Source organism: Eucyclogobius newberryi, unplaced genomic scaffold (assembly GCF_026437365.1).
Source record: "Eucyclogobius newberryi isolate DKJ021-1_F unplaced genomic scaffold, fEucNew1.0.hap1 SCAF_7, whole genome shotgun sequence".
NCBI classification, from domain to species: Eukaryota; Metazoa; Chordata; class Actinopteri; order Gobiiformes; family Gobiidae; genus Eucyclogobius; species Eucyclogobius newberryi.
In genome coordinates, this window is record NW_027316389.1 from 15,177,630 (window position 1) to 15,203,543 (window position 25,914).

The 25,914-nt window shown below is 41.1% G+C and overlaps 1 protein-coding gene across 1 annotated transcript; it reads right to left on the bottom strand.

The window, feature by feature from the left end:
• Nucleotides 1-881: 881 nt before the first annotated feature.
• On the bottom strand, nt 882-25,851 carry tspan33b (tetraspanin 33b). Its single transcript, XM_072435916.1, has 8 exons — nt 25,627-25,851; nt 14,488-14,545; nt 14,253-14,380; nt 14,086-14,160; nt 9,416-9,511; nt 8,169-8,297; nt 5,110-5,271; nt 882-1,120 (listed from the first exon to the last, which is right to left on the bottom strand). The coding sequence occupies exons 1-8, from the start codon at nt 25,720-25,722 to the stop codon at nt 1,052-1,054; spliced, it is 813 nt and encodes a 270-aa protein (XP_072292017.1). The 5' UTR covers nt 25,723-25,851; the 3' UTR covers nt 882-1,051.
• Nucleotides 25,852-25,914: the final 63 nt, after the last annotated feature.

The following is a 25,914-nucleotide window of genomic DNA, read 5'->3' on the forward strand; positions in this document are numbered from 1 at the left end:
TCAACACAAAATAACTGTAGTTTGTCTAGCAGCTCTGCTAAAGCTCTGGAAAGGCTATATTTTATTGTTTTTTATACTTGTTAGAACGATTTTCTAGTTTTGATCCTAGTTTCAGTAAAAAAATACTGTTGACAACCTTAGTTTGTACTACATTAAACACATTATGTTCTGTACTTGGGCCTTAGTTATTTTGTTACTTGGTTTACGGATCCGCCGCACTTAGATTATTGATTAAACAATATAAATAACATAAATTATTATTTTTTTTTTTTAATAAAGTACCGCCGACAAAGCAAAATAGCGTTAAATGAAATGTAAAAAGCGGTATTAAGCCAAAAGATAAGAGCGCGTGAAGCAATTTCTCGCCAAAAACCTGCAGGTCTGTCTCTCTGTCTGCTGCGAGCCTTTATATCGCAATTACACATTTTAAACCCGTTTACCATATTTTCTTCAGCGCGTTTTGCCGTGACTGGGGGAGGGTGCACACTTAAGCGTCAGTTCTGTCTGTCTAAAACACGCTAAATCTACAGTTACACTCATCTGCGCGCCGCGTCTCCCCCCCCCTCCTCCCGTGGTGCGTTTTGGGCAAACCCGGAAGAAAAAATCTTTTGAAATTGAAATTATATTTATATTTATATTCCGTCCACCTGTGCAATATATTTCATTTAAAAATCCGTAAACCAAGTCATAAAATAACTGTGGCCTTGGCGGTGACAAATCATAGCAGGGTTGTTCTGAAAAGTAGTTTTCTAACTACTAAAAAAGCTGAATTTTATAGAGAAACACTTCTAGTAATGTATCTGCAATGAATTATGTGATGAATTATGCAAGGAAAAACTTTGTATTCATTAGTCAACATTTTCTTTATCCTTCATAGTCAATTTTATTAACAAACATCACATTAAAATATAAATACTTTTCCAAAATTCGTAAAAATACCATCCATGTGCAAACCAAATGAAAGCGTGTCCCGCTCCTGTCTGTCCCGCTCCTGTCTGTCCCGCTCCTGTCTGTCCTTGCCTCAGGGCGGCCGCTCCTCAGAGTGTATTTCTCACAGCACGGAGCTAATCTCGTCCTGGATCTGCGAGATGAGGATCTGGGACAGCACAATACCAGCGATCTGGAGACGACAGCACAACGACAGCGGTCGTGACCTCACCAATCCACAAGGTCTCCCCTCAAACGCATCACCGCACCCCCCCACACACAGCACCCACACACAGCACCCACACAGCACCCCCCACGGCTCTTACATCATGCAAACGCGCCCGGGCGATGTACTTCATAACAACACTTGACCGATAACAAACAAATCAAACAAATCCTGTGTTAGGGGGTTGTTACAGAGCAGGGGGGCTTTGCAGTTGGTAGCGACGAGCGTTATGAATCTTTAACACTTTGCAGACAGCACACACGACTGTAGTGTTTAGCGAGGTTGTGATCTCCACTTATGGGATGTGGGATGAAAAAGATGGTGCTTTTCCATCAGATTTACAGAACTTCAAAGCTAACCCGTATAGTATTCCAATTGTTTTGGCGGCACTCTGGGGTAATCCGCACGCTGCCTTCTGAACAGGCTCCTCGGGGATCGAACGAGCCTGATATTAAAGAGAGGAAGAAGCCGAAAGCTGCGGGGGTACGTGATGTGACAGCGGCAGAATTATTTTTGATAAGTAAGCCAACTCATTATTTGCAGGCAGCTCTTGATAAGTGCTAATTTGATTTCATGGCCAATCAAACATTTCGACGGGCGCTATTAGCTGTATCTAATGCAGTGGGGAAATGAAGGTGCTCTTATAGCCAAAAAAAGAAGAATACAGGAGATGTCAGATGTCGGGTTGATACAGGGCCACATTAACCTGCGCGTTTGAGTTTTGGAGAGCATAATAAATGTGTAACGCACGATTAAACCTTTATCATCCGAGTGTGGCTCGTTACGTCTGTCACGGGCGTAACTCAAGGCTGGAGACTGCTCTCGCTTTCTCTCACGCCGGATTTCATTATTGGAATTTTATATCACAACACCGATGTATATGACGAAACGGGCCGATCCAATAACGCAGACTGAAACCCGCAACGTGACATGTTTAATTTATTGCAGCGCTAACCGTGTATAATTGATCATACCGTTATTGGAAAGTGTACGTGAGCAATGGAATCAGGACATTTCGTGCACCGCATTGTATGTAATGAAAGCCTAAAGAGCTTCTCTATTTTACTTTAAATAAATAAGGCAAGCTAACAGGGTCAAAAGCTTTCTCAGCGTCCAAACTAATTATCACAGCTTCTTTTTGCTGAATGATTCATTATGTGTAAAGATCATTCTATGTTATCTTGTGTTTTTCATTTGTAAATAAACCCTGTCTGGTGATAGTGAATTCTATTTTGGAGTATTTGTTCTATTCTTTTGGACATAATTAAGGTGTATGTACAATAATCCACATTCAGAACAGAAACATCATATTCCAACTCTGAGGAATCTGTTTTAAATGCCCGTTTCAAAGTAAAAAGCAGAGGAATAAGTGTTTATTTTTGAGTGTTTTATTGTTATTTAGCCTCTTGATTACACCCTGTATTTCCAACACTGTTATTTCCGCTCCTAAGTTTTCATTTTGCTCTTCAGTCATGACGGGTAAATTGAGGGTGTCCAGAAATGTTTTAATTTAATCTTCTTCATCTCCTGATATTAAAGAGATTATTTAGTTTCAACATAGAAAACTATTAACACGGCTTTAAAACAAGCAAAAGCCAATTGGTCAACCTCAACAATTAAACCTTTTGCCACCTAAACGGGAAGTGCTTTGATTTGAACAAATTAAGGTAATTATAGGTAATAGGTAATTGGTTCGGTCCTGTTCTAGTCCTGGTTTAGTCCTGGTCTAATTCAGATTTACTCATTTGGATGTGGCAAATTAAAACCAAATTCATAATAATGTAACTAGAAAACATGAAACTGGATCCTTTCTCTGTGTATATGCGTGTATATTTACTTACTATCCAATATATATTCATAGAAAAAGGAATGTGGTTTATGTCGACAGCCTCCAAAAGACACTTTTTTCCCCCTCTTGGGCTCAAAGCCATCAGATGAACTCTTACAAAAGACATCATTTTTGTGCTGTGGCTTTCAGGTCTCATGCCAGACAAATCAAACAACATTTATGGTAGCTGTCCCAATGGCTCTCTCTTGTCCGTGTGAGAAACAGCTCTTACAATGTGTTGCAACTTCTTTTACTTCTTCACTCTATGTTGCAGCGTGTTTTACTTTTATTTCTTTCTCCCCCCCAAAACAGCAAATATGAGCCAAGAGAAAGATTTGGATTGAGGTTGAGTTTATTTGTGGTTGAAATATTGATTTTTTTTTTTTGCATGTAACACTAACTTATACTGCCATCTTTTTATTTATTTTGCATTTCTGACAACAATCCGCCCTCCAATCATCGTCATTAGATTCTCTACTATGATTTATTCTTTTGTTTTTCCATTGTAACCTTGATGGGGAGAACTGATGATGATGTAGCGGTCTTTAATACAGGTGTAAGGTCCTCATTGATGAAGTGTTTCTTGCACTGTTTGAGCGTAGAATCCAATGCGCGGCGTGACAGAAGAAGCTCAGTTGTCAATATGTGCGCGGCAACACGCTCAATCTCTTAAGCCCGGTTGATGCCTGTATTGACGTGGCTCTGTGTGCAGAGCTGGTGTAAGTCTAGACCCCAGCCATCCTGTTGTAGTAATATAGGAATTTATCACCGTAAAAGACTGGGGAATGTGCCAATTAGAGCGCAGTGGTCATCGATCCGCTTGTGTGCAGGACGGTTTCCAGGCATAGGCAAACTGTACCTACCACAGGACGGCTCCTACAATTCAGGTGTGTGGTTATGATTCAGTTTGGTGACAAATAATGTAAAATGATCTGGTTTATACTATGAATAAATGAACAATGACACTTTAAAGTACGGCAAATGCATGGAAACAGGATGAAAAGTGCACGGTAACTGGGATAGATGTACTTTCTGTGTTAAATTTAGGATTATCTTATGTGTAATTACAAGGGCTGGGTATTGCCTAGCACCTCAACATAAAAAAAGTACATATATATATATATATATATATATACTCATTTCCAGACCTTTCAACACAGATTTAAACTGACCTATTGAACTCGGTTCTGGACGTTTCCAGACCTTTTGTACGTTATTCCATGTGGAGGGAGCAGAATATTGAAATGCTATTTGACCAGTGTCTGTGTGAAGTTCACACAGACACTGGTCAAATAGCATTTCAAGAGTTCTGTGAACACGTGGTACAGAAAGCAACAGAGAGTCTCGAGATCGCAGAGAATACTGTGCATCTGTTTTTGTTGAATATATGCACAAAGACATGGAGGGAAATTATGTAGAATAACAAGATGTATTGCTCTTTATATTAAAATACAATTGTTCTTTGTGTAAGTCACATTTTCAGCTCAGCAGATTGAGCTTTTATACTGAAATTTATAAGGTATTCACTCTTACATTTATTATTATTATTATTAGAAGTATCACGGTATAAAAGTCCATCATAATATATCAATATTTTCAATACAGCCCTAGTAATGATCATGTAATGACGGTAATACATTTTAGTTAACACGTTAATTCCATTATATTACTGTGCCGTACATAAGGTGTTACCAAATAAACTAATGCAATGTAATTTATAACAACAACACAATGTCCTAATTTAGAGGGGACAATAATTAAATTTTAACAGTAATTCATAGTTTTTCCTGAAATAACTTTGACAAGTATGATCTAAGGCTTTGATTTTCAACCAAGCAAGGATTCAATAGAATTATCTACCATTTTGGAATATCCTGAGCAAATGTATGATCTGAAAAAGCTAGATAAACAATCACCATTAGCAAATTTAAAGAAGCAGACACATGGACAATATCTACTCTACACACTCTTTACTATTCTAAATGGTGTTGTTTGGTAACGCTGTAGTAGGAGGTGTGGGGCCGAACCTTTCCAAAGAAAAAAGCTGGAAATAGGCCTGCTCGTGTGTGTGTGAGAGTGTGTGTGTGAGAGGGTGAGTGTGTGTGTTTGTGTGTGGGAGAGGGCTTACTTGAGGCAGAGCCAGGCCCAGGGCGAGGGCTCCCACCAGCAGCAGGTGAGTCTCGATCCACAGCACGGCCTTGTCTGCACAGCCCACAGGATAGATGGACTTATTGGCTTCCAGGAATTTCTGTGTTTGGACTCCAAACCCACACATCGTGTTGACCACAGCCTGTTGGAAAGTCAAGTTGAAGTTTATTACTCTAAATGAAACCACACAACATTTTTGGGTCTTTGTGTGTGTGTTGTTTTTTGTTGTGTTTTTCCCTTAAATGCCTTAAACGTTGTATCAGGAACAGACTGTGCTGCGCTTTGACACAGCACTGGCACAACTGCAGTGCTATGTGTTTTTCCCTTTTGACATGTTAAACTATTCACATGCAAGTATGGCAAGTGCATAATACGTTTTGTGGTTGACATTCTCTCCTAATTAAACCTCAAGCAAAGATAATTTGATTCAGTGCAGGAGTTGTAACTGACAAACATTGTTCAGAAACAGTATAAAGCTTTTACCAAGCACTTTTGAAAGAGACATCAAGGAAACGTTCACTCACTTTTACCAGCGTACTCAAAATACTGAGGGCAAGACGGGTCAAGTAAGCAATATCCACAGGTGGCAGCCGGACTTAAACCGTTTATTTATTTTATTTTATTTTTGGATATTACCACAGCGATAACCTTTCTTCCTGAGGTCCATAAACTCTCTACAAATAGAGAAACCGCTAGATGAGTTAATTTTTCCAACAAAAATACATAATAATTCTTAATGCCATGCACAAATTATTAATGACATTTTCTATATTTGGGGGATTTGCTCAAGTAGGGATGGAATAATATTTGTAATGCATTTAACTAGATTTGTAGAAAAAAAATCATTTGTATCGTCCGACTCACTTCCTCACTTAACCTCACTTCCTGTCTATTTCCACAGATTTTTCAACTTTTCTCCACAAATACCTAAACCTACATTTGATTGGTGTAAAACTATCAGTCATATGTACAACAACACGCACTTAAGTAACAAATCTGAGTCATTCATCCACCGCTGCAACAATATGTAGGCTTTTGGTGACAATTTAAACTATAAACAACTTGCTCCCAACGCTTAAGGAGGTCACAGATAAAACCTATAATTTGTTCATTTATCTTTCTCAGTTTCCAGGCCAGTTTCAGCTCCGCTCGCCTGTGTGTGTGTATATTGTGTGCAGATTTAGTAGTGGAGAAGATCTGTGCTGCGTCTGCTTATTTCAGACACAAGAAACAGGGTCAGCGCCATCTGAAGTCCATTTGAAGTTTGAGACAGACCCCTCTCGTCCCCACAGCGCCCGTGCACTGGCGCGTCACAAACAGCAGGACGCAGCACTGCTCCAGCTCATTTGCCCATTAATTAATTGATTTACCTCACTCATGTGGAAAATAAGTTTGCAGCGGTCATTGGCCTGGTGGCATGATGTAGAATCGATATTAGCGTGTTGGTCTTTTCTTCGGGGAGCTGGAGGACTTGTCTGCGGTGACCTGCATATGCTCCACTTTGTAACTGTCTATGTGAGCAGAAATATGTGGAGCTCAGCGGTCCCAGCCAAAGCTATTTACATACTAAACATGTTCTTGCATACCAACTTATCTGTTCTAGGCATGCACAGACTGCTGCTGAATACATGCAGTGTCATAAATGTTTAATCAAATAGGGTTTTTTCACCTCAGCCCCGCCTACAGAGAAGGTTAGGCGTATAAATCTAGAGGCTAAATTATGTGTTTGCAAGATTGTTGTTGTTGTTTTTTTTCGGACCGTAGCACGTTCATATTTTATCAGATGCCGCATGACGGTTGCTTGTAAAAATGATGCATTCTGTTTTCCTCACGAGCCAGCCTGTGTCATTGGTGAGTGAGTAATGACTATATTTACTGGAACGGGAAATGGAAATGCTCTCGATTGCCTGCACGTTTTAAAGACATCGTGGGGCATTAGATGATAGTACGGCAGCGATAAGGAGATGATGGGGAGAGTGCGGGAAGGAAAAGTCAGGAAAGCGCTTTACAGTCTGACCCACAAAGCCTCATATTTATGACTTTCTTTCAAATAGATGGAGAAAGAACAACCTGACATTTTCTTTGGTTGTATAATAATATAGTAGCATAGGATCTCTGCCAATCCGCTAATAAGGAGGACAAAATAAATAGATGCATGTATTAAAGGGATGTCCCATAGTATAGCATTAACTGTACCATCAAATGTGAAGTTACGGGTGAGATTTGTGGAGAGGCGAGCCCACACACAGTAGTAATGCATGTTTTTCAAAGCTTATAGGCAATAAAATCACCCGTAAAAAAAAAAAAACTCAAGCTAGATACATTAATGCCATACTGTGGAACATTCCAGGTACAGTAATACCATGTCAATTGCAGTTGGCAAAATCCCAGCCACTACCAAGTACACAAATGTGAAAGTAGTGTGCTTGAATGCCTGTAAATTGCAGGGATTTACCAACAAAAGTGGACTGAATGCTTGTTTTTTTATCCATAAAGTAAACTTTTTTTTGCTGAGATAAAGGCAATTGCATTTAGAGGTTAAATCAATATTTGCTTTTATAACATGACAGAATTTATTCTTATAAAGTCGTTTGTGCATTGAAAATCGCTCCCAGATTTTCTCTGAACCAACAACATAATCTTATCTATTATTGTTCGCTTTTATTTGTTATTCCTTTGCAGTTCGAAAAGGTTAAGCTGAGTCCATTTGCAGCACGGACTCCCACTGTATTGATTTGTCCTTGTTTGTTACCATTTCTTTCTGAACATTACAACGTATTCTTTTCTCTTCTTAAAAGTGGGTTCCAGACCAAGGCCTCAGTAGTTGAAATACAGCCTCTTCACCGTTGCTTTCAAATCCATACGCGACACACTTGCTTTACTTTTGTTCAGGTTGATTGGACTTGTTTACCTTGGGAGAAGTCATCTGGGAGAGCGTCCTCTTTACTGCACATATATAAGCCGCAAACCTCATAAAAGTCTTTGCTTACTTTGAAAGTCATCTCCACGGGGTCCTTGAATTTACTTATGGTAACGCACCTCCCCGGGAACAGGCGCGCAGCAGGAGTACGGAACGGCACATCGCTCTGAGCTGGGGTTCTCCCGTGTGCAATTAAAGTAGAGGTTCCATGACCAGTCCATGTAGTCATTCCATCCACAGCACTTGAACTGTGGAAAGGCAAAGGTATTTTTAGACACGTGTAGGCTCAGGCCGCGCAAAACTATACGTCCTGTAAGACTGGGCCACTCCCGAGGGATCGCCCGGGTTTCGGTGTGAGAAGTACACTTGGAGAAACTGTATAAGAGTCCCACTGAGTGCTAGGACTGTATGTTGCATGAGTTGGTTGTGATGAAATCCAAAACAGAACATGTACAAGGTTTTTTTTGTGGTGTCTACAGGGATTATTGATCTGTGAAGCAATAAATAAGGATGGGGCGAGGTAAAGTCGAAACGCATTACACATGTTGTACTGCGAGCACATTTGGATAAATTTTTGGATACATTGTGTGTGGTAATTCATGCAAAAACTTTAGAATGGGAGTAACTCAAATAGTCAGTACTAGGCAAAAAAAATCGTCATTTAAATTCAGGAATAATATTTAAATACATTTAGCTAACATTTTGATTTGCTGATGGAATAATCATACTGTACTTCATTAAATGCACACTATTGAATCTTTAAAATGTTATGGTGCATATTTGTACAAGGCTGTGTGTCCTTACTTGTTTCATCCGTCCATAGCTCTGTATGTTATTCATGACTTATACACATTTGTGGTTTAGTCTGCTTTATGGATGAATGATGATCAAATTAACTCACTCTGTAACTTAAGTGGAGTCGACACGTGGCAAATCATGGCTATTGAAGGCTTATAGTGCTTTATTATATATTTAGGCCTGAGCCCCAGAAGGGGAAAATGGTAAATGGTCACATTATATAGCGCTTTTCAACCGTCAAGGCGCTCAAAGTGCTTTATATCAAGGAACCAGTCACCCATTCACACACAATCCCACACCAGTCGGGTTAAGGACACAACAGCGATTGCACCGCCAACCTGTGGGCCAGTGGATCTGACCGCTCTACCAGGAGAGAGCAGGAGTCAAACCGCTGACCATCAGATAAGAAGACCAGCACTCTAGACTTGATCAGTATTACCGTATCTGGTGAATACGGACACCACCGTTGACTTTCCACTACCCATGATGCACCTCACGCATGCGTTCAGGTCAAGCGGTCGCTCACAGAAATATGCTGATGTTGTGTACGTGACGTTGTCCTGAGTACCTCTTTTTGGATGTGATCCATCAGGTTCTGCAGATCCAGGTCATCGCGGTAGTGCACAATGGCCTTCTTCACAAACTCACCCAGAGCGCCCCTGGTCTGCAAACACAGACGATCGCTCTGACAAGTGAATGCATCACACCGAGCACAGGCATGTCGTCGATAAAAGAATAATCAGTGATTTTCTCCATGAGGCCCAATTAGTCTTCTCTTCTCCAGCTCGCCGCTTTCAAGTTATTTACTCATAAACTAGGTAATATTCAAACAATGGGGGATGAAAACAATGTTCGTAGTTATGTGGAGCTGCGGAACTGTAAATTAAATTTCCCCCTCAGACCGAGTTTTATTACATTTAATTTAGATGAAGCTCAACACTTCAAAGTCTGCCGTGTTTCCAAAAGTACATTTCCCTTTCATTTTTGCCTTTAAAATTTGGAAATATTCACTCAGAGCATAAAGCCACCTCTTTATTTGCAGTGGGCCATCACTGCTGAGCTCCATATGATCGGTAGAATTGATTATCCAAAATCTAGCTTCTGTTATCAAGAGCATGTTGTTGTTGCAGATTCAGATTAATCCATCGCTCACTGTAAATGTCATAATCAATTTAAGATAAGATAAGATATTCCTTTATTGTCCCACATGGGGAAATTTCATTGGTGCAACGCAGCATTTATCAATGTTCTTTAGCCAACATTTAGTTACATTTTAAAGTAAATCCTCTCATAATTGTTTAAAAATCTGTGAACATGAATGAACTCAAGCCAAATCAGCAACTCAGACTCACCTTAAAAAACAAACTAAAAAATCACCTTTTTCTAGAAGCGTAATCTGCTCTCCCTTTCAACTTTTCAGTTTTGTCCCTCCTGTGTTTGTCCTTGCTGCTTCCTTTCATCATGTAAATTGTCTTTGTGTTCTTGAAAAGCGCTATAATAAACCAGTTTTTTTTTATTATTACTATTACAATAAAGGCGTTATCATGGAGGAATTCAGGGCTGAAGTTTATTCATTTCTCCACGCTCCATACTTATAGGCTTATACAGGCTATTATTACAAGCCTTGTATTTGCAGGACACATTATGTAGGTTAAAATAATGTTTCAATCCAAAACATGAATAATAGCGATGCGCGTCTTTGTGATACACCTCTGTTTCGCGTCTGGAGATATCTTTGGGTGGCGACAACAACACTGCAATAATAAACGCCTGGGAGGATCAAATCAATACCCAAAACACACGCCGGTTTATTTGAACTACACTGGATAATTACTCTTAGCATTTGTTATTATAATAAGTTTCATCTCCGGTAATCGAGCCACATAAACAAAAGCCCTGAAGAAGAATAAATGAAATGCTATGCTGTGATTGAATAATATGCAACACTGATTTGAGCCCGACCGTATTCCAGAGCTTGTTATATCGCTGCATTTGTTAGCTTTCTTTGCTGTGCTAATGACGCTTTGTGGTGCTAATATTGGGCTTTTCACTACTCTCCTTTATAATAATAATCATTTTAAAAAACAGTGCTTGGAAGAGTGTTTGATGCAAATCTATTCCACTAAACAAGCGAGGCCACAGATCTACAGACAAAGTTCAAAAATAATATATGCTAATCGCGCCTCACTTCATGCATAGGAGCGGCTGAACTTAGCTATTTCATTACGCTCCAAATGAACTTGTGCTAGCATTTTTTCGCTCGAGGCGTTTGTGTAGTGTTCATCCTGCGCCAAGGTTTTTACAGATAATTACTGTCAAAATAACGTTTCCCAAGCCCATTTGAACTATTCTCATACTCGCTCGGTTGTTTTGGTACCGCTAGCTTGTGGGCTAAGCTAGTCACACCTCACTGTGTCATTAGCGACTATTTTCCTGAAAGGGATCGAGGCAAAAATTTAACATTTGGCTGCACTTTAAAGCACTGGAGCATTTGAATCATTTAGCAACGGAAATGATGCTCGGAGGGTTGTCACCTGTTGTGTTTAGCAGCAGGCATTTTGAGAACGAGCAGGAAACAGGGGAGATAATGCCACCAGTATCGTCATTGGACTTCTAATGGTTTTCCACTGGTGCAGATAAGTGGGCACCTCGAGGGGTCTCCTAGTTCTCTTAGTCAGAACTGGAAAAGCTTATTTATGTCAAAATAATTTGCTTTATTTACGTGAATGAGCTTGGAAAAACATTTTGCCTCCATGGATATGCGATCGCTTTGCCTGGAATGTTAATATGTATGTCTCCATGGCATGGATCAGATCTGTGGAGAGGTGAACCACACAGTATGAACGCATGTGCAAGGGATTTTTGAGCAATACAAACTAGGGTTGTCAAAAGTACTGAAAATAAGATACAAATCAATACCAAATGTAGTATTGTGGCGACACCTGTAATTGAATTAATGCAAGATAGTTTAATGTCATGCGGTGGGACGTTCCATGTAAGTCAAAAATGCTTTAAAGGTGCACTACGTAACTTTTCTGGTGGAGGGTCTGACACACATTTCTCTCCTTGAATGTTAAACTTAGTGGTAGTGTGTAGTATGTTACAACGTGTGTAAAGTACAAGGTCAAATTCTGTAATATATGTAACCTTTGCTAATTAATATGTGGCTGCATTTTATTACTGTACACAGTGCATAAAATAACTAGTCCACCAAATGTGCTGAGTAGAATGTGTCAGGGCTGTGTAAAACAATATGTATGGGATTTATTTGTTTGTAAATGAGGTAAATCAAGGTCTTGAGGCTTTATTGTTGAAGCATTTACCCCAGTACTAGAGATGTCCTATAACTTAGTCCAGGCAGAGCTCTTTCACATAACCATATGCTATAACCACAAAACATTCTCTGTACATTCCTATAAAAAGCATCTTAAGACCTTCATTACAGGCAAAATGACTCATGTCAGGGAAGAAAAAAAAAAGATTTTATTTTGTTGTATATTTTCATATTTGAATATATGCTTTTATTCTTGTGACATCTCGTGACAATGAAAAAAATCAATCTATGAAAAGCGCTACATAAAGCTTACTTATCCACTTTCACTTCACTTACTACACATACTGAGCTACAGGATTCAATTTCATTTTATTCAACATAAAAACACTATTATAACATTGTATTTGGCCTCAAGGCAACGCACACTGAATGGCGACGCTAAAGAACATATTCACTACGTGTCATTCATGCTTTCACTCTAAAGTTCTTGTAAAATAAGTAGCTTCATTAAAACGTTGCTGCGGATTATTGGAGTTTGAACATTTATATATTTTGGCTTCATCCAGAACCACAGCATTATTCAAGTTCAGAAGTTCAGCCGTCGTAAAAAGGCCGGCTTAATTTTCGCTGTACATTTTGTTTTTGTTTTCTAGTCCAAAGTGTGTCTCAAAAACATTTTGCGGGATAGAGCGTGTCAATTTTCTGTAATAACACTGTTACATTGAGTGCTCACAACGATTATGACTAACATTTGTGGCTCTTCCAAATGAAATGGACTCTGAAAACGTACAGTGGCAGGCCTTCTCTTCTCGCTCCAGTTGTTAACAGCCCACTCAGAGCGGGACAAATCGATGGCAATAATCATACATGTAATATCAGTGCTCTGGTATCAGTTTGTGAGAAGCCGTTGTTGAAATCTCTACAAACAAAGCAATCTGTGGTTCTGGAGAACTGGAGAACTGGCTTGAAACATTATTAAACTTGAAATAGAAGAACCAGACTTTGCGTCGTGCTTCTGCCTAAAAGGAGTGGGTGTAATTCCAGCATTTAATTAAATAAGTTGAGTTAATATAATGCTATTTCTTGTCGAAGGCATATGAAATACCTTAAAAGTTACATTTTAAACCATGTTATTTGCGTCTTAATTCTGCAGTACAAAATGACATCCATTCGTGGTATATGCATCTGAATCATAGTGGCTCATAATCGACTACTAAAATAATAGTTGAGTATTTAGATAATCAGTATTCTAAACCAAACCAAATTTACATTGGGAGTCAAACTGGATCCAAATCAAATTGTGAACGCACCATAAAACACAAAACAGGTTTTATAAATAATTTGTATCAATAATACACTTCATTTGTGAATATTATCTATCTAGAATACCCCAGTCACCATATTTTTTACCTTTATCTGGTTAAAAATCTCAATGTACCATAAAAATAATCGCTTGAGTAGTTCACTAATCAAATAAATAATCACTGACTAATCAAATACTAAAAACAATCAATATTTGCAGCCCTAGTATACATAAGATACGATGTAGTTTGTTGTTTGATGAGCTCCAAGTTTATTCCACTGCATCATGCACGTATACGACATTATAGATAAGTGCAGATGTGTCACTTAAGTCAGAACTGACTCCAGAGTTGTTATTACATCTCAACAATGTCCTATTTTTATTCCTCAAATACATTCAGTATAAAGCTGTGTCGTTTATAAAGTCCCAGGACTGTTTAACAACATCATATTCAGCTTGCAGATGGAAATGATCTCACACAACGGATAAGACTCGATGGGTCCTGAGACGCTTATGGTGGAGGAGATAACGTGAAATAAAACACGACTGAACTCACTTAACATAACAAATAACTGCTGTCCTTAAAGTGCCCCCAAAACATTGTAAAAATGCAAAACGCTGCCTTGTGAGGGAAAGTGAAAAAGCAGCTGATGGCAAATACCTGATCAGAATAGAAGAAGCCAAGAACTGCTATCGCCAGTTGAGTTATGAAGACCAACGTCAAACTCAAGGAGAACTAGAAGAAACCAAAGAAAAAGGAAAACAAACTGTCATATCCTGTTTGAAATAGAGGCGTGCCACGATGCCGTGAATGCTGATGCGTTTTACGGTCTTGAGGAGGCGGATGTTCTCTCTGAGCGCTCCGATGCAGCCGCAGAAGGTGATGAAGAACATGACCACGCCCACCACGATTAGGATCACCGCCGGGTCAATGAGAAACGTGTCCCGTACAGTGTCTGGACGAAAAACGAGGGATTGTCATCACGCCTGCTTCTTTAGAGCTCCTCCACCATGTTGTGGGTAATAGTGGAAGTTATGGAAGATGTAAATGTTTCAATCGAACCTGTTGCTTTCTGGATCTTTGCGTAAACTCCAATGGCAATTATCAATAATGAGAAAACCTGGAAAAAACAAAGACAATAAATGGATAAAAGAAGGTTCACACAATATTTATCAGGGACCTATTTACGGGAGAGGTGCGGTATGGGAGAGGTGTGGTGTGCGGTATGGGAGAGGTGCAGTACGGGAGAGGTGTGGTGTGCGGTACGGGAGAGGTGCGGTACGGGAGAGGTGCGGAACGGGAGAGGTGCAGTACGGGAGAGGTGTGGTGTGCGGTACGGGAGAGGTGCGGTACGGGAGAGGTGCGGAACGGGAGAGGTGCGGAACGGGAGAAGTGCGGTGTGCGGTACGGGAGAGGTGCGGTACGGGAGAGGTGCGGTACGGGAGAGGTGCGGTACGGGAGAGGTGCGGTACGGGAGAGGTGTGGTGTGCGGTACGGGAGAGGTGCGGAACGGGAGAGGTGTGGTGTGCGGTACGGGAGAGGTGCGGAACGGGAGAGGTGTGGTGTGCGGTACGAGAGAGGTGCGGTACGGGAGAGGTGCAGTACGGGAGAGGTGCGGTACGGGAGAGGTGCGGTACGGGAGAGGTGCGGTACGGGAGAGGTGCGGTACGGGAGAGGTGCGGTACGGGAGAGGTGCGTAACGGGAGAAGTGCGTTGTGCGGTACGGGAGAGGTGCGGTACGGGAGAGGTGCGGAACGGGAGAAGTGCGGTGTGCGGTACGGGAGAGGTGCGGTACGGGAGAGGTGCGGAACGGGAGAGGTGCGGAACGGGAGAAGTGCGGTGTGCGGTATGGGAGAGGTGCGGTGTGCGGTACGGGAGAGGTGCGGTACGGGAGAGGTGCGGTACGGGAGAGGTGCGGAACGGGAGAGGTGCGGAACGGGAGAGGTGCGGAACGGGAGAGGTGCGGAACGGGAGAGGTGCGGAACGGGAGAGGTGCGGAACGGGAGAGGTGCGGAACGGGAGAAGTGCGGTGTGCGGTATGGGAGAGGTGCGGTGTGCGGTACGGGAGAGGTGCTGTACGTGAGCGGTACGGTGCTGTACGGGAGAGTTGCGGTACGGTAGAGGTGCTGTACGGGAGAGGTGCGGTACGGGAGAGGTGTGGTGTGCGGTACGGGAGAGGTGCGGTACGGGAGAGGTGCGGTACGGGAGAGGTGCGGAACGGGAGAGGTGCGGAACGGGAGAGGTGCGGAACGGGAGAGGTGCGGAACGGGAGAGGTGCGGAACGGGAGAAGTGCGGTGTGCGGTATGGGAGAGGTGCGGTGTGCGGTACGGGAGAGGTGCTGTACGTGAGCGGTACGGTGCTGTACGGGAGAGTTGCGGTACGGTAGAGGTGCTGTACGGGAGAGGTGCTGTACGTGAGCGGTACGGTGCTGTACGGGAGAGTTGCGGTACGGTAGAGGTGCTGTACGGGAGAGGTGCTGTACGTGAGCGGTACGGTGCTGTACGGGAGAGTTGCGGTACGGTAGAGGTGCTGTACGGGAGAGGTGCTGTACGTGAGCGGTACGGTGCGGTACGGGAGAGGTGCTGTACGTGAGCGGTACGGTGCGGTACGGGAGAGGTGCTGTACGTGAGCAGTACGGTGCGGTACGGGAGAGGTGCTGTACGTGAGCGGTACGGTGCGGTACGGGAGAGGTGCTGTACGTGAGCGGTACGGTGCGGTACGGGAGAGGTGCTGTACGTGAGCGGTACGGTGCGGTACGGGAGAGGTGCGGTACGGTAGAGGTGCTGTACGGGAGAGGTGCTGTACGTGAGCGGTACGGTGCGGTACGGGAGAGGTGCTGTACGTGAGCGGTACGGTGCGGTACGGGAGAGGTGCTGTACGTGAGCGGTACGGTGCGGTACGGGAGAGGTGCGGTACGGTAGAGGTGCTGTACGGGAGAGGTGCTGTACGTGAGCGGTACGGTGCGGTACGGGAGAGGTGCTGTACGTGAGCGGTGCGGTACGGGAGAGGTTGTACGGGAGAGGTGCAGTACGTGAGCGGTACAAAGGCCTGATTGCTACTCTGGTTTGTACACCGACTGAACAATTTAAAAAACTTGTAATAATCAAATAATCTTAATAATAAAAAATGCTTTAAAGATGCACAATGTAACTTTTCTGGTGGAGAGTCTGGTCTGGTATGGAGGCTGTATTTATAATAATCATATAGATACGATCATTTTAAAGGTTTGGGGAAGCAATTCTGATCAGAATCATCAAATTTACTAACTTGTGTGGTGCAACATGAAACAAAGCTAAAATAAAGGAATGCGTACCTCCAATGTCCTCCTTGTTATAAAACACAGAACACAACACAGAGAGAGAGCAATGAAATCAAATGTTGGCATACATTGTCCAATTTGGTCCAAACAAAGTCTATAAAAATAAATAAAAATAATGATAAATAAAATCCAAATGTTATTTTTAGTTTGTCAGTTAGTAATTTTGGTCCTATATTGCCGTTTGTGTCATATTTTTTTTTGTAATGTCCTCCTTTCCTGCCTCCAGATGTATGCTCCCAAGGTATCCATTTATTGTGTCCATGGCATACGTTTTGAGACACACTTCCTCCTGGGATGTGTTCTCAAAACCACACGACCTGTTCTGGACTTGGCGCTCTCTGGCATCCTGTGATCAAATGTGAATATATGATTATATTTCTGTGATATATTTTATCTGCATAATAGTGATATATTATCTGCATCATTAGTCTCAGAGAAAAATGGGTGTATGACAGCATTTGTTTGTGAAGGTCTCGTAAAGGATGTTGCCCCAGGGGGGGTGTGACAGCCCAGAGGAGTTTGGGTAATGTTTACCCAAGGCTTGATCTCTAGGAAAAATACCAGCTGTAAAACAAGTGCCTTGATGTGAAGCTGACCAATGAGAAATGTGACCCGCCTATTCCAGAATATCTAATAAAACCAACCAGCATGGGAAAAAACAGGTTGAGACGCAGGAGGATCACGCAGGCTGTGGTAAGCAGCCTGCGTGATCAGTCCCGGCGTTTTCTCCCAAGCTTGCCACACAAATGTCTGATATTTCTGTGTTGTTTCATATTCTAAGTTGAATTGTGTTCTCGATGTGTTAAGGAATAGCATCGGTATATGTCTAATTTCTTGACACATCCCCATCTGGACATTACACCATTCACTGCACAAATGAATCCTACACACTCTAACAGCCTTGTTATGTGTGCGTAGTGAGATTGATAAGTTTTCAAGCGGCGGCCATTATCCCAAACATAAAATGCCTATTCCAATGTGGCACAGCTGGAGGGACCCAGAACCCTGTGCTTGGTTGTTTAGTGTCCTGCAGAGTAATGCCATAAAAGTTTACACAGCATTTTAGTTTGATTACATTAGGAAGGAACTGAATTCGGTGCCACATGGTTAATTTTGCCCATAAAGCCAATGTGCACGAAATATTTGACTCTCATTGCTTATCCACCAAAAATATGTCAAGGTTTTTGAAAAAGCGCATTCATTTTTGAAGAGGAGGCTTGAACGTGTTGGCGGGGCAATGCAATATTCACTTCTCACTACTTTAAAAATAAAAATTCGAGCTTGAATCAACACATTTCTGCTTTGATCTCGACTTGACACTCAAAGTGTTTAAAGTATATAGTTTGAAGTTAGCACGAAACGATAGCACCAGCGTGATCGTCAGCCAGAGTAAACCAGAAACCATCTCATTTCTTTGTAGTGTCGGGAAACATGTTGCAAAATCTGCTGTTTGTCGTTTGTGCGCCGTTCTATAATATTTGAATTGTCAGCCAAGACTGATAGTGATTGGCTAAGTGGCCACACACGAGCCCCAGATACTAACAATGACATTTGCTTTATGTGTTTGCGCATCGATGGAGAGACATAAAACAGAATTGTGACATCGCGCAGTAGGTTTGGAGAGACTTTGCGTGGAAAATCAAAACAGAGAGGCACGTTGTATGGGAAATGATTCATCCATTAAACTTGTTATTCCCGTTAGCAGTTGTGTGAGAGTATTCTAACTGAATTGGCCCAATGGCTCGTTTTTCTAACTGTCAGAGTGCAGATTTGTTGACCTGGTTTATGGTTGATATGTTTGTAATTACTGGGCCTATCCACGGGAAACAAACACTGGCACAAGCTTCGATGTCTTGTTTGTCAGTGAAAACAAACTAAAGTGAAATTATTATTAAGACTTTACCCTAAAAAATGTGGGATATTTTGATCAAAGTAAAACACCCGCAGAGTTTATAATTTCTCCATCTGAAATTATGACATCATCAAATTATACAACACAAACACAACCAATTAATTTTGAAATAATATGTACTTCAGTTTTATTATGCTGTGTATTATTTTCAAATCAACATGAAACAACAATGAAATTTCATTTACAAAAACATCTCTTTGGTCAATTAATTTGATGGTGATATTAAAAGCATACATTTATTTTTAAAGTGCAAGCAGAGGAAGCAGTAGTATGTGAATTTTACATTTAATTGTCAAGTGCAATCCCTCCAGTTCCTCCATTTTCTTAATACATTTTTACTCCAAATCACAAATATTGCAGTTCTAGCTCCAGATTACTCTTTAGTCTTCTCCCCATAACACCAATGCTTTGAAAATATATTTTGTCTGCATTTAAATGATAAACTTGAAAGTCCAGTTACATTTTTGTACACAATGATTTGACTCTTTTCTTTCCAGAAGCGTCTCCTCCACAGCCTCACTGCCACGCCGGTGCTACAAGACATCTTCTACTACAACGACCCTTACCATTACTGAGAAGCGATTGTTGCACATTACAAAAGCCCAAAAAACAAATCTCTTACGCTGTAAAATATTGAGCAGCAGAGCGACGTTGTTGAGTACATGTTCTAATGAGATCCGGGCAGATGGCGACGCGTGCTGGAGGTATAATAGAGAACGCTGAGGATGCAACCTGCCGCCAGATAAAACCGAGTAGCATTAGCTTTCTGCTGATTGCCTGGGCTATGCTAATTCCCCTCCTTTACGTGACCTCGAATCCCAATCATATGCAGCCTCCATTTCCACTCCCAGGTGACCAATTGTCTTTGCATGCCTTCACCTTGGTGCAGGCACAAAGGTTCTGTCCTGCTTGTATAGACAGAATATTTGTGCAGGTGGCGGCCTCAGCAGTCCGATTCAGGGCACCGTGGCATCGCTTGGCTCCTTGTAAAATATGTGTACATGACAAGTACTCCACATCGTGTACATTTGTCGCTTTTTACACGTTACACCAACAACACGACGGAAATCAGATTAAACAAGTATATTTTATTTAAGCTACCTGCATCAACACTGTCTCCTTTGCCCACACCAGTGTTTTCTCTTACTTTCCCATCACAAACTGTCGGAAGTATCAGAAAGTATTGATTCAAAAACTCATTTAATTTCTAAACAGAGGTAAATACTATTTGGAGCATAAGGTGGGTAAAATAATAGCATGTGTCGCAGTCCCTGAGCCGTGCTCCATGTCTGCGGATGAACCCCACAGTGCTGCTTTGTGGCGCCCTCTGCTCTGGACTGTTTGCCCCAGTGGTATTGAAGGATGTGTCGACAAAGCTGCAAATGTCAAGGAGAATACGGTTTGCCTCAGCCTTAACCTTCTTTTACGGAGACGATTTTTACAAAAGTACATTCGAAAGGTGTCTATTGTCTGTTTCCATTGCAGGGGTGGTATGTCCGGAGTAGGGTTAAAGTATTTCTCTGTGAATAGTGTGCCTCACTATAATTAATACAAATTGTGGTCAAAGATCTATTTGGCTATACTTTTAACGAAATAATTAGATTAAAAAAAATCTCCATATTTCAACACAACAGGTTAAAATATTATTATGAACTCTTCAATCACTATTTCAGCTACAAAAAAGCACAGTGCATTTCACATAGGTGAAAATCACAAAGGACCCGCCCCCAACCTGCCTCACATCCATTAAAAGTTTGCCATTTGTTGTTTGGACCCTGCGGTTCAGGGTGGTCTTCTGGTTTTAGTTTTGGTTCAAAGTTCCGTGGTTCAGAACTTTGACCCATTATCATGCTGTGGATGTGTTAGAGAAAAGGAGACCAACGGACACACATCGGGCCTGTTGCAATGTAAACAACAGCCTACTTGAAAATGAAAGGCTTATTAGTGGCCAAGTATTCATAACTCTTGACTCAAGTGACTGATTTTGATTCTAGGAGATAGGGTCGTCCCCCCCCCACAGACTGGCTGCATCGAAGACACAAATTCTCTATTTCTCCAAAACAAGTGATAAAAAATTGTTACCACCAGGAGAGGCTTTTCTGTGTCAAGTTGTGGAACAGTTCACGGCTGAACTCAAGCAATGTCAAAGTCCCTCAATAAACAAAATGTCTGGTCACAATACAGCGAGAGCACGGTTTAACTGTTTATTCATGTTTAACTGTATTCATGCTGTACGTACAGTAGAAAAGCTACATATTTATGAGTGTATGGTGCATGCATTATGCATTATGCACCAATCATCTAGAAATGATTATTGAAGTATTGATAAGCATTGTTTGAAAAGGAAGCAGCTCTTCTTTATTTCACTTTAAATGTATTTTCTGCCACTGGATGGGTTAAAATAAGTTTTACTTCTTCCCATTGTATTTCGAGCATTAATTCAATTGTAAATGTTGTGTACATTGTAAGCCTATTTTTATTTTTATCCTACAGCAGATTTAAATTGTTTTCCTTTTTAACTTTAGATATGTTGATTTATCATTGTTCATTGTTTTATGTTGCACCCTATCACCAAAACAAGTTCCTATGTTTGTGAATTCTGTTCATTGACAATGGCAATAAACCTTTTCCTATTCTGATTCTAATGTTTTATTTAAAAGGTTTTAAGTCAATCTTGGACTTAACAAATTGTATTCCCTTCTGTACTACTTTTAGTTTCTTTTGCCTAAGGCATGCAGCTTGAAATAAATAAATAAAATTGGTCGGATGATTATTTTACTTAGGATAAATCAGGTCAATGATTACTTTGAGTCTGAACATCTTGTTGCCCATAGGCTTTATTAGACAGGAAAGGACAGAGCCAAATGGGGGATGAGAGAAGGGAGGACATGCAGTAAATAGTCGGAATCAGGCTCAACACTGCGGCCGGCTCCACATGGAGCCTGGCATATGTGCTGTGCCTTAATGGTTAAGGTTAAGCCACTCGACCACCGGGTAGCATGTTCCAGCTCTTCAAAAAAACAGTGATTTGGTGGTCTTGCTTCTCACGGGCGTTCTTACTATCGTACCTTGTAATTTGGTTGTCAAATTTGCCTTGTCTATTTCACGTTTGTGATCCAAGAAGATTTTAATAAATTACTACATACAACGTTCCACAAAAGTTTCATTCTTTCAGTTATTTTGCTTGCACGATTTTGTATTTTCGTTTCAGAATCACTAGCATATTCATTGAAGGTGAATAGATACTTTTATCTAACTCGGGAGAGCTAAATTGTTACGTTTGATGTGCTTTGCTGAATCTTCTGCAAAACTTTTAAATCAGCGCACTTGACGAGACAATCACTGACATTTCCAAACACAGGAGCTGACGCACGACATCTCCGCAGTGTCTCGTGTGACTCCGTTTGCTCGTCTTATCCGCTCTTTTCTTGTATACAGGTGGCGCGGCATGTTGTCGTACGCAGTGAACGCAATCCCCCCCCCGGCTTTGCCAAACGGATGAATCAGGCGTATCGAGGTGGATTGTGCGGAGAGCTGAACTGAGGTTGAGGGGACAAAGGCCTAATGGATTATGCCTCTACTGTCGGCGCTGATAAACAAAGTCAACACATGCACACTCACAAGCGCACACCCAAGCCCGCTACATTTACTGCTGATGCGCTCGAAAAACAAACAGCACTGTTCACTGCGCACTCCTGGGTAAACAGGGATATAACGGAGGTGCCCTAATGGTTACTGTAATGGAGACTACAAAGCGCGGCGTCTTGCTTTTACGCTCATTCCCGCCGTTGTCTTCGAAAGTTTGGGTTTGAACAGGATTTAAATGAGCGAAGTGGCTCGAATGTGCGGCGTTACAGTGAGGAACAGGTGCTTTACGGTTATGAGTGACTATTAAGCTGATTAGATAAGAATGGACCAGTCACTTTGCGCAACGCTGATGTACACTGTGTCCCGGGTGACTGGAAAACATGCACGAAACGCATCTAGAGTTATTGTCAAATTGGCAGCTCGATTCATTTCGGTCATGCAAATGAGTCCATGGGAAATGTTCACACTAATGCTGCATGCAGGACGTGAAATAGGTTTGGGTTCTACATAATGTCCAGATGCCTTCCATTTTTCCACCATATGTCACTTTTCCACAATTTTCCCACAAATCTGTTATATGAAGTAACAATGTTGGTTCAAAACTAACTGCAGGAGCGTTTTATTGTTTTATTACGGTTAACAACCAAAGCCGACGTTACGACATTCAAACATCATTCAATACTTTGGACCTTTTAAACGGCAAGATTTATTTAAAGCAAGACAATGCATCTTTCTGGACGTGGCATGATGGAAATGATATCCAAAAGGAACAACATTTCCATGGAAACGAGCAGATACAGGCAGATTTGGTGAGACAAAAGCCCGCTCACAGTAAGCACACAGGTTTTTCTGAGCTTTTCACGGCAATAACAACAACCAAAATGAACAAAAGCAGAACAGAAAAAAAACTATTATTTTCGTCTACTTTGTTAGTTAAAGAAGTTCTGTGCTGGGGACTAAAAAATAACATAATAATAAAAGAAACGATTTTGTGGACGTGGGAAAACTGGGGCACTATAGCGAGCCTCATGTCACAGCAGCGAGCGGTGGATTATTATCTTCATTTGTGCTAAAATAGGTTTGCAACGTTACCACTGAACACATAATGCAAGAAAAGAAAGATTACTCAAACATGCATGAGTCACCCCAACTCTGAGTGGGTAAACCAAAAGGGTTGTATCATTGTTAAAAGTTGATTTTCATAATATGTCTCCCTTAAGTTTGCTTTATTACGATACATTATTAAGAGAAATGTAGGACAAGGTATTGTTGGAAGCGCTAATGCATCTGTGGAGCAGTTATTAAAGGACCAAATGGATCGTGATAACGTCATAAGCGCCTGCGAAATCTTGCGTTTTATGAAATGGAGACATGCCCATAATAAAAACATATCAATGTTTATGCTCTGTCAGGGTAAAAAATCTTGTTCTGCCTGCAGCATTTGCCAGTGGATACGTGTAAATAACATTTTTATCCCAGAGAACTTGTCAGGGGATTTACGCCTTATCACCTCAGATTTAGAAAAAATAAAAGGTGAAAGACACAGATTTTTAACGCGACATTGTTTTATAGGTGTGTAAAAATACAATAATGGCTTTACTGGACTGTCTGAAAAACGACAAATTGTTTTTAGATTGGCAGAAACTGGTCCATCCTCAAGACAAAATGTTCTCAGAAAAACAGAGCAATGTAGTTTATTCAATCCAATGAAGTGAACGAGGTATAAATATAGGAGTATTACATAGTTTTGGAGACTAAAACAGCCACAAATGTCTGTATTCTGGATTGCTTATTGCAGATTTTAAGCAGTGTGAAAAGATGATTTGAAAGAGGGGCGGGGGGGAAAAAGTAGAACGTCTCTTTGAATAGAAATGATGGTTCCAGCTATAATTTGCCAGACGTTTATAGCATTGTGCTTTTACCCTGGTCAAGTGAGAAAATCAGATGCTAATTGGGTGCTTTATAGTGGTGAAGAAAAGGCAGTCGCATTACAATACAAATGTAGAGTTAGATGCAGGAAAACTCGGTGAGGGCAAGGTTTAGTCTGCTCAGAGAAGTGTAAAGTCAAGTTTCAAGCACATTAGATTTGAGTGAAAGTTTAAACATCTTGACTGACCAGATGAGCACCTTAGACACTTTTTCTGCAAATAATACCTTAATGAAAATAGACTTAAAAGAGCCCTGAATATCACTTCACTTATATTATAGCAAGTTTCAAAACACACTCTTAATAGAACTCTTATGAACAAAACAAAAACTCTTATTAACAAAAACTCCTCTCCTATCTTAATAGGGAATGGAGGGGGGGAAATAAAATAAAATAAAGTAAAAATAGCTAGCACAAGACTAGGTAATACTATTAGCAGGTAAGTAAACCGTATAAAAAACAAAATAGAACACTCTTATTTACAGGTATTGCACATGGTTACATCAGTATTGCACATGTTCAAGGCAGTGTTTGTTATACAGTCTGACAGCAGCAGAAGGAAAGATCTGTGAAACCTTTCCTTCACACAGCGAGGGTGGATCAGTCTCTCACTGAAGCTGCTCTCCAGAGCGGACACTGCACAGTGATATAGTAATAGAACGGCAGCTGAAAGTGTAACTAGGAGTAATCAAGAGTAACTACACTCATTACTCACCGAAATAGGGCACATCTGACATTGTATTGTATTTCAAGCTATTATAATGCATTCTAACCTTAAAGCCAGAATGAAGTTCGTAAATTACCAGGAAGCAAGGTCAGTATTTTCACAATCTAACAATATGGAAACAGAGCAATAATTATTTTTTCTTATTATTTTCTACTGTTACCCCTTTACTTGCCTTATGTTCTTCCTAGTTCAGCTCGTTCTTTGTGTTTTTTGTGTTTGTTTGTTTTTCTGTTGTTTTTTTGATTGACTTGATCTATGTTCTAATAAAAAAATGTAATAGCAACAAAATGCTTCAAAATGTATTGCTTTTCCAGGCCATTTCCAGCTCATTTTGTTCCAGTTCTCATGCCATTGCTGTGCTGTACGGTCAAGTGTAAAAGAGCCCTGTTTCAGTCACTTCAGACAGATCATCAAAACGTGATGTAGAAAGAAGATGTTACCAAAGAATCTTTACAAGTCGACTTTTGAATTTCAACTCACATGACTCTTTCAACCTAAAGTGTTCACCAGGGGAGGCTAGATTCTATCTCTGTATTACATTTCTTTATCTATGATTCATTCGCTTTTTTACTTTTTGGCTTTTGAATTCTGCCTTTTTCCACCTGCTCCACTGAGCATGAGGTTTTATATTAACTCTACTAAAACTTAAGTGACTTGTAACTAAGGAAAATAAGCATAAACGCAGTCTTTTTGAAAACCACAGCTGCAAAACCCATCTTTTACTCACCCAAAATAAGAAGCTGAAGAAGAAGAGGAAATATCTGATCCAGGGGTTGACAAAGGAGAAGGTCTCGGCCCGTTTGAGGTTTAGATCTCTGTCCATGGTCCCGTTTGTTTACTCTTATCTCCCTTGTCGATATCTCCACCCGTCGAGCCCCTGCCGCCATGAGAGCCCAGTGTGGCAGGGAGGGGTCGGCGACGCTCGGGGAGCTAAAAAAAGCAGGTTGCATTGGCTGTGTGTGTGTGTGTGTGTGTGTGTGTGTGTGTAGGCCACAGCAGGTTGGATTACTCTGGG

Excerpts from the sequence above, each read along its gene's own strand:
- tspan33b (XM_072435916.1), bottom strand. The coding sequence starts at position 25,722 with ATGGACAGAGATCTAAACCTCAAACGGGCCGAGACCTTCTCCTTTGTC. Across the intron at positions 9,512-14,085 it reads GCTTCTTCTATTCTGATCAG|ACCAGGGGCGCTCTGGGTGA; the intron begins GTATTTGCCATC and ends CTGTGTTTGCAG. Across the intron at positions 8,298-9,415 it reads TGGATCACATCCAAAAAGAG|TTCAAGTGCTGTGGATGGAA; the intron begins GTACTCAGGACA and ends GCCTTTCCACAG.